The 16,547-nt window shown below is 33.4% G+C and overlaps 2 protein-coding genes and 1 non-coding gene across 3 annotated transcripts in view; 1 reads left to right on the plus strand and 2 right to left on the minus strand.

Moving 5' to 3' along the window:
- Positions 1-740: 740 nt before the first annotated feature.
- On the minus strand, positions 741-825 carry LOC129231887 (small nucleolar RNA R12). The gene has a single exon (XR_008581313.1). It is a non-coding gene; the product is annotated as a small nucleolar RNA R12 (small nucleolar RNA).
- A 1,354-nt stretch (positions 826-2,179) lies between these two features.
- Positions 2,180-2,917, minus strand: LOC129231131 (uncharacterized). The gene has a single exon (XM_054865378.1). The coding sequence runs from the start codon at positions 2,915-2,917 to the stop codon at positions 2,180-2,182; it is 738 nt and encodes a 245-aa protein (XP_054721353.1).
- A 2,808-nt stretch (positions 2,918-5,725) lies between these two features.
- Positions 5,726-16,547, plus strand: part of LOC129231362 (cullin-1-like) — a 77,355-nt gene continuing 66,533 nt past the window's right edge. The window contains exons 1-6 of the mRNA XM_054865658.1: positions 5,726-5,846; positions 7,583-7,742; positions 9,165-9,332; positions 11,431-11,481; positions 14,027-14,117; positions 15,651-15,814. Coding sequence (XP_054721633.1) covers positions 5,797-5,846; positions 7,583-7,742; positions 9,165-9,332; positions 11,431-11,481; positions 14,027-14,117; positions 15,651-15,814 — 684 coding nt within the window. The 5' untranslated portion in view covers positions 5,726-5,796. The remainder of the gene's footprint in view (positions 5,847-7,582; positions 7,743-9,164; positions 9,333-11,430; positions 11,482-14,026; positions 14,118-15,650; positions 15,815-16,547) is intronic.

The raw sequence follows: 16,547 nt of genomic DNA on the forward strand, positions 1-16,547 counted from the left end.
TTAGGTTTTCATACAACGCAAACATTCACAGTAAGTTCACATTTAAATGACTTTAGTTGTTTGTACATTATGAGATACATATGATAAATAAATGATAATATACTTAGAATAAACTTAGTAGCACTAAAAAGAATAGAACTAATTACAGTTCCCTCTGGGAGGCCAATCTCAGTTTGTTTAAAATTAGAAATGTCACAACCAAATCTCACAGCAGAGAAACGTGATAAATTCCTGATCCATATAAATATTCCACCATTAATTCCCAAGTTTTGTAATTTTTGGATAATGTATAGTCTCCATACTTTATCATAGGCTGATTCAAAGTCAATAGAAGCTGCCAAGACAAAGAAAAGTTTGTCCAAAGAATCTTTAATGGATTGGCTAACATAAGAAACCTGTTGTGCTGTGGAGTGTTACTGTCTAAATCCAGCCTGTTTAAAGATTGTTACTCTCCAAAAACTAAGTTTGTCTACAGACTATCATCTTTTAAGTTATCTTTGACTAAACACTAGTCAGTGCAATAATTCTGTAGCTTTTAACGTTATTTGCAGGTTTTCAATATAGGAATTATAGTGGCTTTTTTCCATATCATAGTACATAAGAGTTTCATCTTAGATTAAAAATAAACAAAAAAGTTGTTTGAGCTTTATATCCTAGGTATTTTACAAACTCTGGATGCATATAATTTGGACCTGGGCTTTTTCTCATTTTAAGGGATTTAACTATTCTTCTTAATTTAAAAAAGTCAAAGTCGCTGTTTAAAATCTCTTTTTCATCACTAAAAGTCTCAAGTGTATTCCTTATTAATTTCTTCATCAACCTTTCCTCCCTCTTGAGGAGTGCGAAAAAAACCTTTTTGTTTGCATCCATACCATGGAAAGTATTTGTTGCATTTCAAACAAAATGTCTGATTTCTCTTTTTATAATTTTCAAAAAACCACCAACAGTCCAATCTCGTTGAAACAAACTCAAAAGGAACTTCAATATCAACCCCCATTATCTTAGCTGCAACTCGTCTTATCCAAAAAATAATAAATAGCATTGTTTGTAAATAAAATAGGGAGAATGCAATTGTAGTTCATCTTAAGCGTAATTTGTTTTTAGCATGTTCAAATTAAAGAGTTTCTACTGCATTGTAGATTATTTTTGGTTGTCCATGATATTTTAAAACTTGGACATGAAGCATATAGACTTTCGTGCATATGGCCTAGAACATCATGCAATGCCTCTCTATGCTTGCATATTTTCTTATAAATTGATAAAACATTTTCGACGTTTAAGTGTTGGAATGCTTTTGATGAAGTGGAAATTATTTTAAAAATGTATGTGATTACAGTCAAAACTCATTAAAACAAACTGAATAAGACCTTCAATTCATCTTTAGCACAGTTTGTCTTATCCAAACAATAATAAAGAGCATGATTTATATAAATAAACCGGGCAGGTATTCAAATTGAAAAGGATCGACTCTGTATGTTGCTATTGCTCTGTTGGCTTAAACCAACTAAAAAAATTTAGATGGTGTGATCTGCCTGGGAGAAAAGAATACATACTCATTTCAAAACAAATAACAATTTATTCAAAACCTGAGCGTACGTGTAAATAGGAAAAAACATTTATATTTATTTCAAATGGCAGAGAACTTGACAAATTAAAATACAAACAGAGCTAAAACAAAGAACAATGGAAAAAAAAAGTCATTGTCTCATTCGGCTTCTTGCCTCCAAGGCCCACGGCTAAGAGGTGGGGTGCGTGCGGAGAAAAGTACCTTTCTACCAAGGAGCTCGTTGGAGTGCTCTGCAGTGGAAAATGTGGTGGCCATCCATTAGGGTGAGATCTCCGCAAAGGGTACAGTTTGGAGAAGCATATACACCAATTTTAAAGAGATGTCCAGCCAACCAGGTTGTCATGTTGTACACAAAGTCTAAACATGGCAACCGGCTCACGGCAGGACCATTCGGGTATGATTGATCTTTCCTATGTTTGAAGCTGTTTCGTGACTTCAGTTCCTCCTGATGTTGAGAGGAAAACTAGTTATGGATGAGTCTTTTCATGGTGCGGAATGATACGCTGCTGGGTGATATTTGCGAGACAGCTGAACCCCTCTTTGCTAGTGTGTCGGCTTGTTCGTTGCCACTTAAGCCGCAGTGGATCCACTGGAGAACGATAATCTTATTATTTAGTTCCAACTTTTTGATGGTGAGCTGGATATCCAATGTATCCCTTGAGGATGGGTCGCAAATGGAGCAAATGCTCTGAGTAGCAGATCTGGAGTCAGAGAGGATTTGAAACTTGTTGCAGTGGATGTGGTTAATTGTTTCTGCGCTATACGTATGGCCGAGACCTCTCCATGGAAGGCTGTACGGAAATTTCCTATTGGAGTGTAAAAACTGAACAAATCACAAAAGATTCCTGCACCAGTGTTAGGTTGGTCTTTAGAAAACGAGCCATCGGTATATACTCTTAGCCAGTCAAGATCGGGGTACAGATCATTACAGATCATCTCCAGAGCAAGAAGGCACAGAACTTCAGGAGCTGTTTCGTTTTTAAGAACTGAAGTTTGAAGATTTAATCTGGATCTTATTTCATGAATTACTAAGGGATTACATGGTTTCAAAGCCTTATCAACAATATTAGGGAGATGGTGGTACCTTTGCAGGCAAGAACTCTCTGGACAAAGCCACTTAGGTTTTAAGATTTCGAGGTAGATTCTGGTAGTTTCTCCAAAAAAGGTATCATCAAGATGCAACAATTTTTCATACAGAATGGTAGCTTTCTCTTCAAAAACAGTCTTCAGTGGTTTAATATTTGTAAGGAGCAGCATTGACTCAATAGGCATGGACTTAACCCTACTAGTTATAAGTCCAAGTGCTTGATTTTGAATGGATTCCTGATTTTCCATTGAACTTTTCGTCATAGTTCTTAGTGGCTCGCAACAATAAGTGAATACTGGCAAAATGAAAGTACGGTAGGTGGAAACCAGCGTTGAACTCGAACAGCCACAAAGACAGCCTGCAAGTATTTTTAGGATGGATCAGCGTTTTATTACGCGGTCAGAAATTTAATCAACGTGATTTTTCCAGCACAGTTTATTGTCAACACCTAGGTAAGTAAAAGTGTCTGTGCACTCTAATAGGTTATTTTGGTAGTAATATAATTCAGGTTTTAAATTTTGGTGCATCAGCATACCTGCCAACCCTTCCGGATTTCCCGGAAGTTTTACGGATTTTTATGTCCTTTTCCGTTTTTCCGGTTATGAGCAAAATCTTCCGGATTTTTCACGTTTTGTAGGAAAAATAATTATCTCACCAATTTTGGCGCTAAGGATACTTTTGTGGAATGCGGCACCGCGTTTTAGGCCAAGTAGCCAAGGAAAGGTTGCCGTAAGAGAATGGCACGAGAAGAAGCGAGGCAAAATTATGACGTCACTGAGTGATACAGCGCATGACTTCATCGGGATCCAATCAAAGCAAGCGTCGCGGCGGGCAACTAGGGGCACAATTTCGGCGCCAATTATCTTCTCATTCTCTCAATTCGAGCTGTTTTTGCTTCGTTCTTTTTTTAAGATGAGTAACAAATGTTATTTCCAAACTTTTAAAGAAAGCAATAAAAGTAATATTTACTAAACGAAAGTAATTTCAATTGATATGAAATTCATAACTAATATATTGTTAAATGTAAAGAAAGTAGGGGTCCTGTTTGATTTTATTTTGCGTTAAAATCTTGTGGATAAAAATAAAAAATCTTCCGGATTTTTTTTCTCGGAGGTTGGCAGGTATGCATCAGGGAGAACGTCGGGTTGCGGTTTTAGCTAAATTTACATTCATATTGTTTTCTTTGCTCCATGTCTCCAGCATATTTAGCGCTTCATTTAGAGTAGTCTCAATGGATATTTTGGCGTTTTTCTTGGGTGCTAAATAGGAAAAACAAACATTCATCATTTATAAAATCATCACATCCCCACACATATAATTTAAATAGTAACATCCCCCCCCCCCAACAAATATCACAGAGAAATATCACAAGATTTCCTATTTAAATACCAGTTGTAAAACGCCCTTGATATTTTAAATGAGTCCACCCAAAAAACAATTCCACTATATTGGTACTGTTTAGAATGAAATATTTTGAAAACGTCCATACCACTGGCAGTCCACACTTTAAAATTGGCACACTGAAAACACGAAGGCAACATCCTCCTGTCGAATGTTCGGATAAGTTGAATTCTTCCGCTCGTTCCACTCTCGAACAGCAGACCATACCATTTCAATGGTCATTCCATTTCAGGCACACCTGTGCAAACGGCAGAGGATACCTCACCATATGCTGCAAAGGTAAGCTGCTTGACTTCCAAGCAAAGCAGGAATCATTCAGTTGTAGAGGACACTTCTTGATAAACTGAATCCAAACAGACCAGCTCCATTATTGGTTCTCTGCCAAATCAGACCTTCCGGCCCTGTTAGGCCTAGCACTCAAAATATCAACTCCTCGCATTATATTTCCTTTTAAAGAAACACCTTTTAAACTTTAAAAGTGCAGTTTTGGCACTCTCCCTGCAATTTTAGCAGGCCAACCAATCTTATTTCTTTTTGCATATTTCAAACAAAACTTCCACATCCTCTGCTTGGACAAATCAATTTTGAGCCCCCATCTCACATCAAAACAAACTTTCATCAGCAGTACGGAATCAAATGATAAAAGTGATATTGATTGACTTTCTACTCAAGCAGTCACCTCTATCCCATATGCAATCGTATAGCCAACTCAACTTAATTAACCTTTTGACTGTTACAATTTTAAATTTGTCTTCTGCTATGCAGCCAGACAAAAGTTCCTCAACTTTTGAGCTCTGACGTACTTTTCTTCATGACTGGACAAACACCTGATTGAAAGTTGAGTTTTTAGACACTTAGTGGATTTCGCTTGTCGGTTATCTATCACATTTAAAATGGGAATCTTTTTCCACAAGGTTTAAATCAAAAAGTAAGTTTACTTCATTTTAAAAACTTTTTAGCTTTTTATGAAATTGCTACAAGAACACTAAAAAAATAACGGCTTATGATAATATGTCCTTCATTACATTGAAATTTACAAAATTTCAATCGTATAGTAAAAAATAAGAAAAATATTTTCTTTTGCAATGTAAGACATTTAAAACTTGATGTAATTCTATGCTGCTGATTATTTGAGTAGTGATGTTTCAAAACTTTCTATAGTAAATTTTACCTAAGCAAGTTTAACTTAAGCAATGTTTCTTAAAGTTTTTGACACATTCTTTTAAATTATGACATCCATTCACTTCAAAATGGGATATAAATATTAAAAAACTGATTTCCCCTGTATAAAACTGTCTACATAGTACATTGTCTAGAAGCAAAACTCCTCTTGTGGAAAATTGTTAATTTGGATATACAGTCGAATCTTTATAACTCGAATATTCCTTTATCTCGAAGTTTTCATTGGGTCCCAAACTCTTGATACTGTTGTGAAAACTTCCCATAACTCGAAGGTTTTAGCTGGTCCCTTGGGAGAGTTGACTATAGCAAGTTTTGAAACATCGCTACTCATTTGTTGTATCTTTCAGGTTTAAAAGTTTAAATTTTAGCTTAAATGTATTTTATGTCTATGTAACTCTTTTATATTAATTTTTAATAGAATTTTTCTCCTTTTATAGGAAACATGGCTTCTCCTGGTCCTTCGGGAGTAATAACCAAGTCCCAAAATACACATGGACTGAAACAAATAGACTTGGATCAAATATGGGGTGACTTAAAAAATGGAATTGAACAAGTTTATATGAATAAACACCAAAATATGTCAAAAATACGTTACATGGAGCTTTATACGTATCCTTTATAATTTCTGTGCTTTTAATTCTAATATTGAGTTAAGTGCAAAAGTTCTACCTGTTTTTGGATCTGCAAATTTGCAATGGAACCGCCACCTGTGTTTCCTTTTTTTTCTGGTACGACAAGGACTTATTCTTGATGGAGTTATGACAGGAGATAGGCGACAGGAGAGAGGTGTATGTAAAGTGTCATAGGACTGTTTGACTGTCCTTCTGTTCCATCTGCATCAACTTCGAAAGCTGAATTTCATCTCAAGAAGATGTTATTGAGTGTGTGGTAGGGTGTGCAGGTAATAATTCATCTGGAGGTCCTCCTAGATCACATGCTGCTATCATCACTGGCCAAAAGTTACTGCGTTTTGGTTGGATTGGTTTTACCCTACCCTCCCTATTCTACTGACTTGGCTCCAACTTACTATCATCAATTTCTTGTAATGAGCTATTCCTTCAGTCAGAAAATGATCTTTTTGCTGTAAAAATTGCCATCTAAGATTTTTCGGCTTGAAACTGCCGAAAATTGTCTGCTATGGAACTCATCTCCGACCAGAAAGTTGGCAAGAAATCATATATATCATTGGTGATTATACACAGTAATAGGTACTGTTCATTTTTCGTTTATTTGCTCTTTGCAGGTAATAAAAACGGTTAGCACTTTTGCACTCACCAAATACATTGTTCAGAATGTTCTTTTCTTATCTCTCATTCTGGACACTATTTAGTTGCTTTTTGAGAGAAAAAAAAAGTCAGGTTCTTCATTGGGCTTTCTAAAGAGCAAAAGATATCTCTGTTAACAGGTTTTGTTAGACATTGATTATTGTTGTACACAGGTTTGAAATTCATTGAGTGAATAGAAAATTTGCAGGAAAAAAGGAAATATTGTATTAGGTATATCGTTATAGGCAGTATCATTACATACAGGTTTCACTTTATATGGTTAGCTAATAGAAAATTTTGTTGAATAATTCAAAAAGGAAAATTTTTTGTTCAGATCACACACACAGAGTTATTCAAAGTGTCCACTCTTCAGATTGAATTATATGGAACAACAAGGGCACCTATATGCAAAATTTTAAGGGGAGCTCAAAAAATTTTCCCATTGTTTAGCAGAATATTTTCCCCATGGAAACTGATTTCAATACAGATTAGAGATAGTAAAATTTGACATTTTTAATTACTTATTCATTAATGACTAGAAAAGAATTTTTAATATATTTTTGCAAAAAAAAAAGGGCTAAAAGCAAGGAAGTTCTCATTTCTGGGGGGGGGGGGCTTGAGCCCCCACTTGCCCCTCTATATAGGCGCCCTTGTGCAACAACTTTTATTAAGAGACTAGAGGTATCCACTATTTGTGGGAGTGTCTACTAAAGGAGGTTTCACTGTAGTTGCCAACTGACTCAGTTTTAACAGGAGACTTGTGACTGATCTTGCAATTTCTGCTTCACTGTTTATTTCTTCTTGTTTTTGTTATTTATAGTAAAGATCCTGGGTTTTGTTGAATCTAGCTCTATGTTTTGATAGTTGAATGACAATTTTGTGGACCAATCGTATCATTTCTGAATTGTTAGTTACGTCATTCAAATGAAAACTAAAATTCATGTGTACCATTGAATTTGTATTATGTACTAATAGTGATTTATGATTTTTTTTCCTGTAATTTGAAAAATTCTATATTATTTTATCTAATATATATATTATCTAATATTTTTCATATCAAATTATCCTTAAAGTTTTCAGACATGTTTATGATTATTGCACAAGTGTTCATCAGTCTTTGTCAAGGTCATCCAATAAAGGCAGGAAAGGTCCACCACTGGGTGGTGCCCAGTTTGTTGGGCATGAATTATATAAAAGACTCAAAGAATTTTTGAAGTGCTACCTTATTAATCTTTTAAAAGTAAGAATTATGAAAATTTTTGTAAGTACAGTAATATATTTTCTATAATATGTTTTTTGAACAATGAATGAAATTAAACATTCCAAGTAATCCTTTTTAGTCTACCTTCATTAGGTATCTTTTGCTACCAAATATACTGGTGAAAAATGAGAGATTGAACAATGAAATTGGCCTTCCATAATTTTAAACTTCAACGAACGTCTCAGAAAGACCATTTCTATATTGAGACCAGATTTGATAAAAACTGTTTTTGGTCCATAATTTATAGCTATTGGCTCAATTTTAATTTTTCCTCCACTAAAGGCCCCCAAATTTCGAGTCTCCTCCTTGAAAAGCCATTTTTCGTTGAAAGGGTTGAGATTTTTTATCTGGGGAAATGTTAACAGAAACTGTAGTAGTCTCTGTTTTTCTCCAAGAAAAACAAGCTGAAATAACTGGTTTCTATTCCATGTGAATAAACACTAGCTGAAATCAATAGATTTATTGATTCCTACTCAATATGAATCAAAAGTAAATGAAGTTCGCTATCAATTTCACAGAATGTTTGAGACCAAAAAGTATTATAGTATTGAGGGTTCACGAATTTAAACAGGCTTAAAATTAATTCTGTATCATGTAGGAATATAAAATTTTGAAATACTAAAACTGCATCGTCAGAAACTTATATTTATTCTAGGCTTAGGTATTCAAAAAATAGAGTAAATATATAAGTAAATTTTAATCAGTTATATCTAATACTTATTAATACATGTAAATTCTTAGCCAGCAAATAGCTAACAAAAATATAAGAAAATTGATGCAAAAAAAAAGTGGATTCAAGAGACACACGGTGGAAAAATATGAAAAACAAAAAGAAAAAATTGTTATTATATAGATATATGTATAGTAAAGAATTACATTATTAATGGAGGGGGGCTACTGGGATGCAACTAGATTGAAGTTTTCAAGTGGGAGCTGCAAAATGACAATCTTATAAGTTCGTTACTACGTAATATAAAATATAATAAGTGTTGTAAATAATGGTAAATACAAAGTTAATAATGTCCAAGTGATAGAATTACATTGAAGACGAACACGGGGGAATTCTACATGAGCAGATGCAATCAGATTTCAAAATGTGAAAAATCGAAATGGCAGTGTAAAAAACACTGCCATAAAGAATAAATTTTACATGTAATCTTTAAACGTTGACAGATATGTAAGCATATCGTTTTATTGTTGGGAAAAGTCTTCAATCACGAAGAATAGATTGTTAAAACTCAGTCCGCAACATTTCCCTAAATGGCTCAAATTTCCCCCGATCCTAGATCATCGGATCGAACATATTCTGCATGTATGGATGAAATATGAATGTTTGCTTTTCTTGCACTCACTGAAACTTTCAAGTAAAAGTTTATAAACAAATTATTTATATCATTTTAGGATGGAATTGACTTGATGGATGAAGAAGTTTTGCGGTTTTATACAAGACAGTGGGAAGAATATCAGTTTTCTAGTAAAGTTTTAAATGGCATATGCTCTTATCTAAATAGGCATTGGGTAAAAAGAGAATGTGATGAAGGAAGGAAGCAAATATATGAAATTTATCAAGTATGTACTATTTAATATTTTGTGTTTACAATGTAGAAATCTTTGAAAGGAATTGAAAGTCTTTCAGAACTTTGAATAAAGTTTCATACTTAAGGATTTTGATTTATGATGTAATTCTATGAATAAAGTGACATTTCACCTGTTATATATGTACAGTTCATTTTCATATAGTTTTCTTCAGAAATCTAAACTGTACCGTATTTTACTGTGTGTGTGGCCTATAATCCACAGGTCCTAAAGTTGCTCCAGAGAAATAAAAGCTTTGTATTATCCACTGCGGATTATAACTGCAGATAATACAACCTAAAAAAATAAAGTTTGGGTTTAACATATTATTTAAACTACTAAACTAAAAATGTGGAAAAATAATTACCATGAAGGTGTAATCAAAATTATTCTGAAATATAATCTAAAAACAAACTGATGACATCACATGACTTCCTTTTACACCAATTTATTATTTCCCCATTATTGGTAATTTTAATGTGATTCAATAGGTAACTCTCTAAATATCACCAACAGTGGCCAAATGAAAACCAGATTAAAAAAAAATCGCCAAATTTGTTGCCAAGACTAAACTTGGCAACCAAAAGACTGGCGATATATCACCAAGTGTCAGCCAAATTATAACACCACTTGAGTTTGCATCAAAATTAACAATGATTTCCCCCCAAAAAGGTGCAAAAGACCCCTTTAGAAACACCCGAATGCAACCAAAAAGAGAGGTGCACAACTAGACCCCACTAAGAGTCTACGTACCAAATTTCAACTTTCTAGGACATACCGTTCTTGAGTTATGCGACAGACATACATACGGACGTCATGAGAAAACTCGTAATTAACTCAAGGATTGTCACAATGGCTATTTCAGGGGTCTATACGTTCATGGGCACTTTTCCACGTGTGGTAGAGTAGAAAAAAAACTCAATATTCAACAACCCTTTTTTTGTAAAAGGAAGTAACAAAATGATTTCTTCTTGAAATCATGATTATACTGCGCCAGGGTTGCCATGCCACAGGTAGAAACCTGAAGAAACAGGGAAAATATAGGGAATTCAATAAATCAACATAAACAGGAAAAGTCCAGGGGATTTTTGAAATTTTCTTAAAAACCTGGAAAATGCAGGGAATTTTACTTTTTTTTGAATTGAAGAAAATCAATGCTCCCAATTTTTTTTTTCAATTGGGAGCATTAATTAGGGGGAGGGGAAGGGGCAAATAAATTTAAATTACTTTCTAATAATTCATGAATAAAGTTTGAATAGTGATTTGACTTAAGGGTTTTTAATTATGTTTTATTTGACATGCAACTTAAAGTCAAAGTAATAAATGGAGGAGTATTTTTCTGAATAAAAAGTTAAATTTAAATATTGAGCCACTATGTCATTATTTCAGTTTTAATGAATTCTTTTTCACTTCCTCTCATTTTTATGTATTTTGTTTTTTCCTTTGAGATGAACCTATCAGAATATTCATTTCTTATACAAATATCAGTGTTCGCTTGTTTGTAATGCTACATATTCATACAGGGAAAACACGGGGAATTTTTCACCCAGAATTGAGTGACAACTCTGTATGCTAATTACTTGAAAAATGTAGAATCAAGTCAAGGGAGCAAACAGTCTAATCTTGTGCAAATGAAGGCTTCCTCCTTCACTGTATTGTTTTTTTATTTTATATGGCCCGAATTGCGTTAGAGGAACATTTATGCAATGTCAAATAAGCAACATACAGGCTGGCAGCGAAAGAATATTCAAGCTATGTAAAATAAACAATATTTAGGCAGCATGCACTTTCTATCGGTGAATCCTGCTGTAAATATTGAGGTTCAATGCATTGGTGATAAGAAAAAAAAAACACTGATAATCCAAATAAGTATAATCTGCACCACATTAACTTTTCTCTTTTTAACAGATAATTCACAGAAAATATGGTACATGCTACTGTATTGATTTCTGTTTATAATTAATTATTTTTTCTTTTTAGTATTTTTATATTCATTACTCTGTGATTTTACATGCATAAGTTTACTAAGACACCTTATTTTATAGTAATCAGATAAATATTGTTTTAATATTTACTGTCTTCTATATTTTAGCTTGCTCTAGTTTCTTGGCGTGATTTTTTGTTCCGGCCATTACATAAACAGGTATAAACTTTTCCCTGTATCTTTTTAAGTTAACAGTACACAACCATTTTTGAGAGAAGGATCCCACACAATTGAGACATAAAGGACCACTAGCAATATTGTAGAGTCAAACCTTGTTCACACGGACTTGACGAGGACCCCAAAATATTTCGTCTTAATTGCATTTTGCGTTAACTGATTTCCACATTTACCGGATTTTATCTAAGCAGACAAGTTTTTTTGGTTTTTGCGACTCAAAAAGTATAGGAACCAAAGTGCATTTGCGCAAAAATGTACACACAAGCATTTATATTTATAGTTTAAGTAAGAAACACAAGTAAGTCAAAAAGGCAATACCTGTTTGGAGCAGTTCTCTACGATAGTGCATTTTCGAACAACTGATTTTTTCCTTGATCGCAAGACTGGGTTCTCGCTGCAGTGTTGGCGGGTAAAAAAACACATTTTATCGCTTTTAGACCTTAAATCTCTGCATTTGCAGAACAGTTGTCCAGAATTTGACAAATTTATCCCTTTTCATGAGGAAATTTTAAATCTAGGTTTATTAGCCGCTCGGTAAAAATTTCATGGTTCATCCAAGCTTTTTTACTGTTAGCATGGGTAACAGCTAAAGTTCGTACTTTCTTGAAGCAATGAGATTTTCACTATTTTCCTACGGCAGGGAGAGAGATTTTTTTGCTGCCATCTATATCGCTTGTGTCCAAGTGCAGATCTTTCAACTTTCAATAGTAATTTCATGCAAAAAGTTGGGTGTTTAATTTTTTTCTTTTCCCTTTCTTTAAAGATCTTAAAGTTTTCTTCGTCTTATGCCGGAATTTATCGAAATCCTCTTCATGTTGAGCGATTGATTTAACACTAATTTGTAGCTTTATCTGACCGGGAGTGGCATTTATTTTGCGCTGAGCAAAATTTCGCGTTAAGCAAGTTTGTGTTCATGGGGTTTGACTGTTTTAACAAATTGATGTTTACTAATGAAACTAACTTGGTGTAAATTTGGAGATACGTATAACCTTATCTATATGTACAGCTTTTATTAAACTTGCCAATTTTTGAAAAATAACATATTTTATTTATCACTAACTTGATAGATAAATGAAAGAAATTGCATAAGAGTAGACTACAAAAATAAGAATATATACAAGCATGTCATTCTTTTTAGGAGGGGGGGGATTTTTATTTGAATCTAGATTGCAGATTCAAAAATTAGCTTCTAATTTAGGTCAATGTAAGGGTAAGACTAGGACTGCAACTGTTTGGGAGCAAGAAATGTTTCCTTTCTTAGCGGCTTTTGTCTCCTTCCCTAAATTTACGAATCCATTCATAACATGTGCTTTCTTATATTGCATCTACCCCACTTGACAAACATTGCTACATATGCGGCTGCTGTACTCTTTGTATCTAACTCTTATAACAAACTGTCTTATATGCTCCATCTCACTTTTCATGTTACACCTTCTGAGATTTTTTTTTTTGTGATGAGTAACTTTGTGATAGACAATGCAGCTATACAGGGTGTTCCGTTTTACCTGCAAGACCTTTATTTTTGCAACCATTAGTCCAAGATGCATACTTCTAATTGCAAAAGTGTACAAAATCAGATGCAGAGTTTAGACATAGAAAGTTTGAAGCGAAAGTAAAAATGAGTCAAAAAATACAAAATTTAACTTTTTATACTGGCCCTGGTCCCCTAACTTATATTTAGGGAAATAATCTCCATTGAAAAATATTACTAACACAAAAAACTTGACATTTGTGCGACCAAAATTCAAGGAGATATTAGAGTTCAAAGTTTTAAAGGACCGTACAGAAGATAAAGTTGGAACTTATTCCCCTTTCAGAGGAATGGCAGGTTGTCAAAATGAAAAAACTGAGTATATTTTTCATTGCTATTCCAAACTAAATGCAAATGTTATGCCATGACATGCAAAACCAAACTATAAGACCTGGAACAATTTGAAGAACCACTCTTTGCACACATTTTAAACCCTTGGTAACCACTATATTTTCCCCAAAAAGGTGTTATTGACGGCGAATGTAAAGTGGTGTAAGTCACAAAACGCTGCGTTTCATATCTGTGTGAATGTTGGTTGTACTAACTTCAAACTTTATGTGTTAGAATTTTTTTTTCAATAGAGTCAATGTGTCAGTAATAATTTTTAATGGAGATTATTCCTCTAAATATAAGTTAGGGGACTTGGGGCCTAAATAAAAAGTTACATTTTGTATTTTTTGACTCATTTTTATTTTCACTTCAAACTGTCAAAATATTAACTCTGCATCTGATTTTGAACATTTTTTTTCAATTGGGAGTATGCATCTAGGACAAATGGTTGCAAAAATAGGGGTTTTTGCAGGTTAAAACGGAACACCCTGTATGTGAGGCATCCTCACGTTTGATGGGAAACTATTTGCATCATTACAATGTCATGTGTGATGTCAATTCCATTTAAAATTTCCTATCCAAAAACAGCTAGAACTTTTGCACTTCCCCAATGTTTAGATTATTGTTTCTTGGTGTGGTTTATTTAGATTACTTCATCCTAACTAGGTTACCAGTGCTGTTTTGAAACTTATCGAGAAAGAAAGAAATGGAGAAACTATCAATACTAGGCTTGTCAGTGGTGTTATGAATTGCTATGGTAAAGTAAAAATTTGTACCTTTTGTAGCATCTAATGTATCTTCATTGTGTCATAGTTACTTATTGATCAATGTTTAAAGAAAAAAGGGAAATAAATTAAAACTTCTGAAATTTAAGAAATGAATACTATTCAAAAGTTTTCATAGCATAAACGTGTTTGGATCACGTAACACCTGACAATGATCCTCCACTCTTACAATACTCATGCATGAATGTTTTTGCACAATTCTTTTCCAAAGTGGACAACTTTTTAACGATAAACTATCGATATAAATCAATTTTTATCCTTCGACATTAGAGTATCAATTGTTCTGAAAAGTTTTTGGGCTTTTTTAAGCTCAAAGGGACAGTTATAGAAAACTTGTATTTTCTGCAAAACAAACTTAATTATTTTATTTCACAACAACAAAAAATACCCTTCTACTTTTTTATACATAGCAAAAGAATAATTTAATATGCTATGAAAAATTTTTGATGAAGATCATATTTGGTTCTCCAGAGATATGACTTATTTAATCTTCCTATTGAAAAAGCCTAAAAACTGACTTTAGATAAGGAGTGGCAACTCCCAACTATTCACAGAATACTTTCTGTTGTTTGCACTGAAAAAGAAAAATATCAGCTTGAAATTGATACCAAATTCAGCTTAATTGGTTGAAAAATAGAGAAATTAGAGAGATTTTCTAAATTCATGCCAAAACGGTGACTCAGAAAAATGATCAAAAATCGAATTTTTGAAAAAATTCTCCAAAGCGTAATTTTTACTCAAAAAATTAAAAAATTTATTTGAGCTTGTCTTATAGATATCTATTCGGAAGAAAATAACGGACAAAATCGGAGACATGACAGCATGATCGACTATTTAATTTAGGCGAATTCATGTGAAATGAGCCGTATATGGAATCTTACTTTAACCCTAAGTTTTACTTGTAGGTTCCCGGGACATGACTGGCTTTCATCGGGAAGATTTCTAAATTTTTCAGAAAGGTTACTGACATTTAGCGGAAAACTTTCCTGTTTTTTGCAAGATATGTAACTGGCGGAAGTTGGGCATATCAGCTTCCCATTATTTTCCAGGAACGTTTCTGAATTGTTTTTACTGTATAGAATGCCTAAGCTTTGTGTCAACCTCCGGGAGAAGCCTCCGACCTTGGCAAAAATCTATTTGCTTCTGGAAGGATCTTGGATTTTGTTTCTGCCATTACTGGGGTAAAACCACCAAAATGTAACGCTGTCCAGTTTTCAATTTAATTCACTCTGAAGGTGTTTTTTTTTTTTTTTTACAAAAGTAAAAATTATATTTTGTTAGTTTTAATGTGGATAGGTATCTATATTTGTGATAATTTTTAATTTATTTAATTGACAAATTCTTATTTTGAAGAACTTGCCATTAAGCAACTAAATTATCTAATGATTGATTTTTAAATTGGTGTTCTTTCTTGAGATAGATTCTAATATATTGTTACATTTCTTATTGCAAATTAAATAAAACCTGGTGATTTTTTAATTAAATAGTTTTCATTTGTCTTGCAGTTGAACTAGGGTTAAATGAAGATGATCCTTCTGCGAGAGGGCAAAATCTTTCTGTTTATAAAGAAGCTTTTGAAAATACATTCCTTGGTGATACGGAAAGGTTCTATACTACAGAGAGTACAGATTTCATTCGACAAAATCCTGTCACAGAATATATGAAAAAGGTTAATAGAAAAACTTGATTGTCTAAGATTAAAATTGTTTTTCTGTTGCTGTGCGAGACCTTCCTTATTTTGTAGTCAAATTTCATGTTTTACCCCTCATTTTGAAACTTATCCTGCTGGCTAATGAAAAAAAATAGACCCATGGTCTAGAAATTGTTTTTTTGTCCCAAAAATGAAAATGTTTTTCTTTTTTTACTACACATCACTTCCAGGAATTTTGGAATTGAAGACACATTTGTGTGGTTTTCTGGAGCATTGTGGGAGGGCCGTCGGTTCAAATTCAGGTTGGATTTTTTTCCTTTAGAATTCTAATCCTATTTTCCTTCTGCTGCTTTTGGCAAAAAAAAAAAAACCTCATATTTTGCCTGTTTAAAAAAAAAAAAACCCTTAAAAGCAACAGACGGAGTTGTTCTGTGAAATTAATAAGTTTACCTTTCATTGTTGAGCCTGAGAGCTGTATAGCACCATCAGTAGAGCGTTTGGCTGTTAACCAGCTGGACTTGAGTTTGTGCCCCGTCGGACAATCTACCATTGTAGCGAACTTAGATCAAAATTGCACATTGCATGAACATAGAGCATACAGTAAGTAATACTTGTAAGGCAGTAAAATTAACATAACAAGATCATTCCTTTCTGTTTCATATCCTTGATAAAGTAAACTTTTCTTACATAGTTAAATTGACCATTAACCAAAGTTTTTTTTTTTTTTAAAGCTTTGGCTCCACTCATAAAA

This window comes from Uloborus diversus, chromosome 10, assembly GCF_026930045.1.
Source record: "Uloborus diversus isolate 005 chromosome 10, Udiv.v.3.1, whole genome shotgun sequence".
In the NCBI taxonomy this organism is placed as follows: Eukaryota; Metazoa; Arthropoda; class Arachnida; order Araneae; family Uloboridae; genus Uloborus; species Uloborus diversus.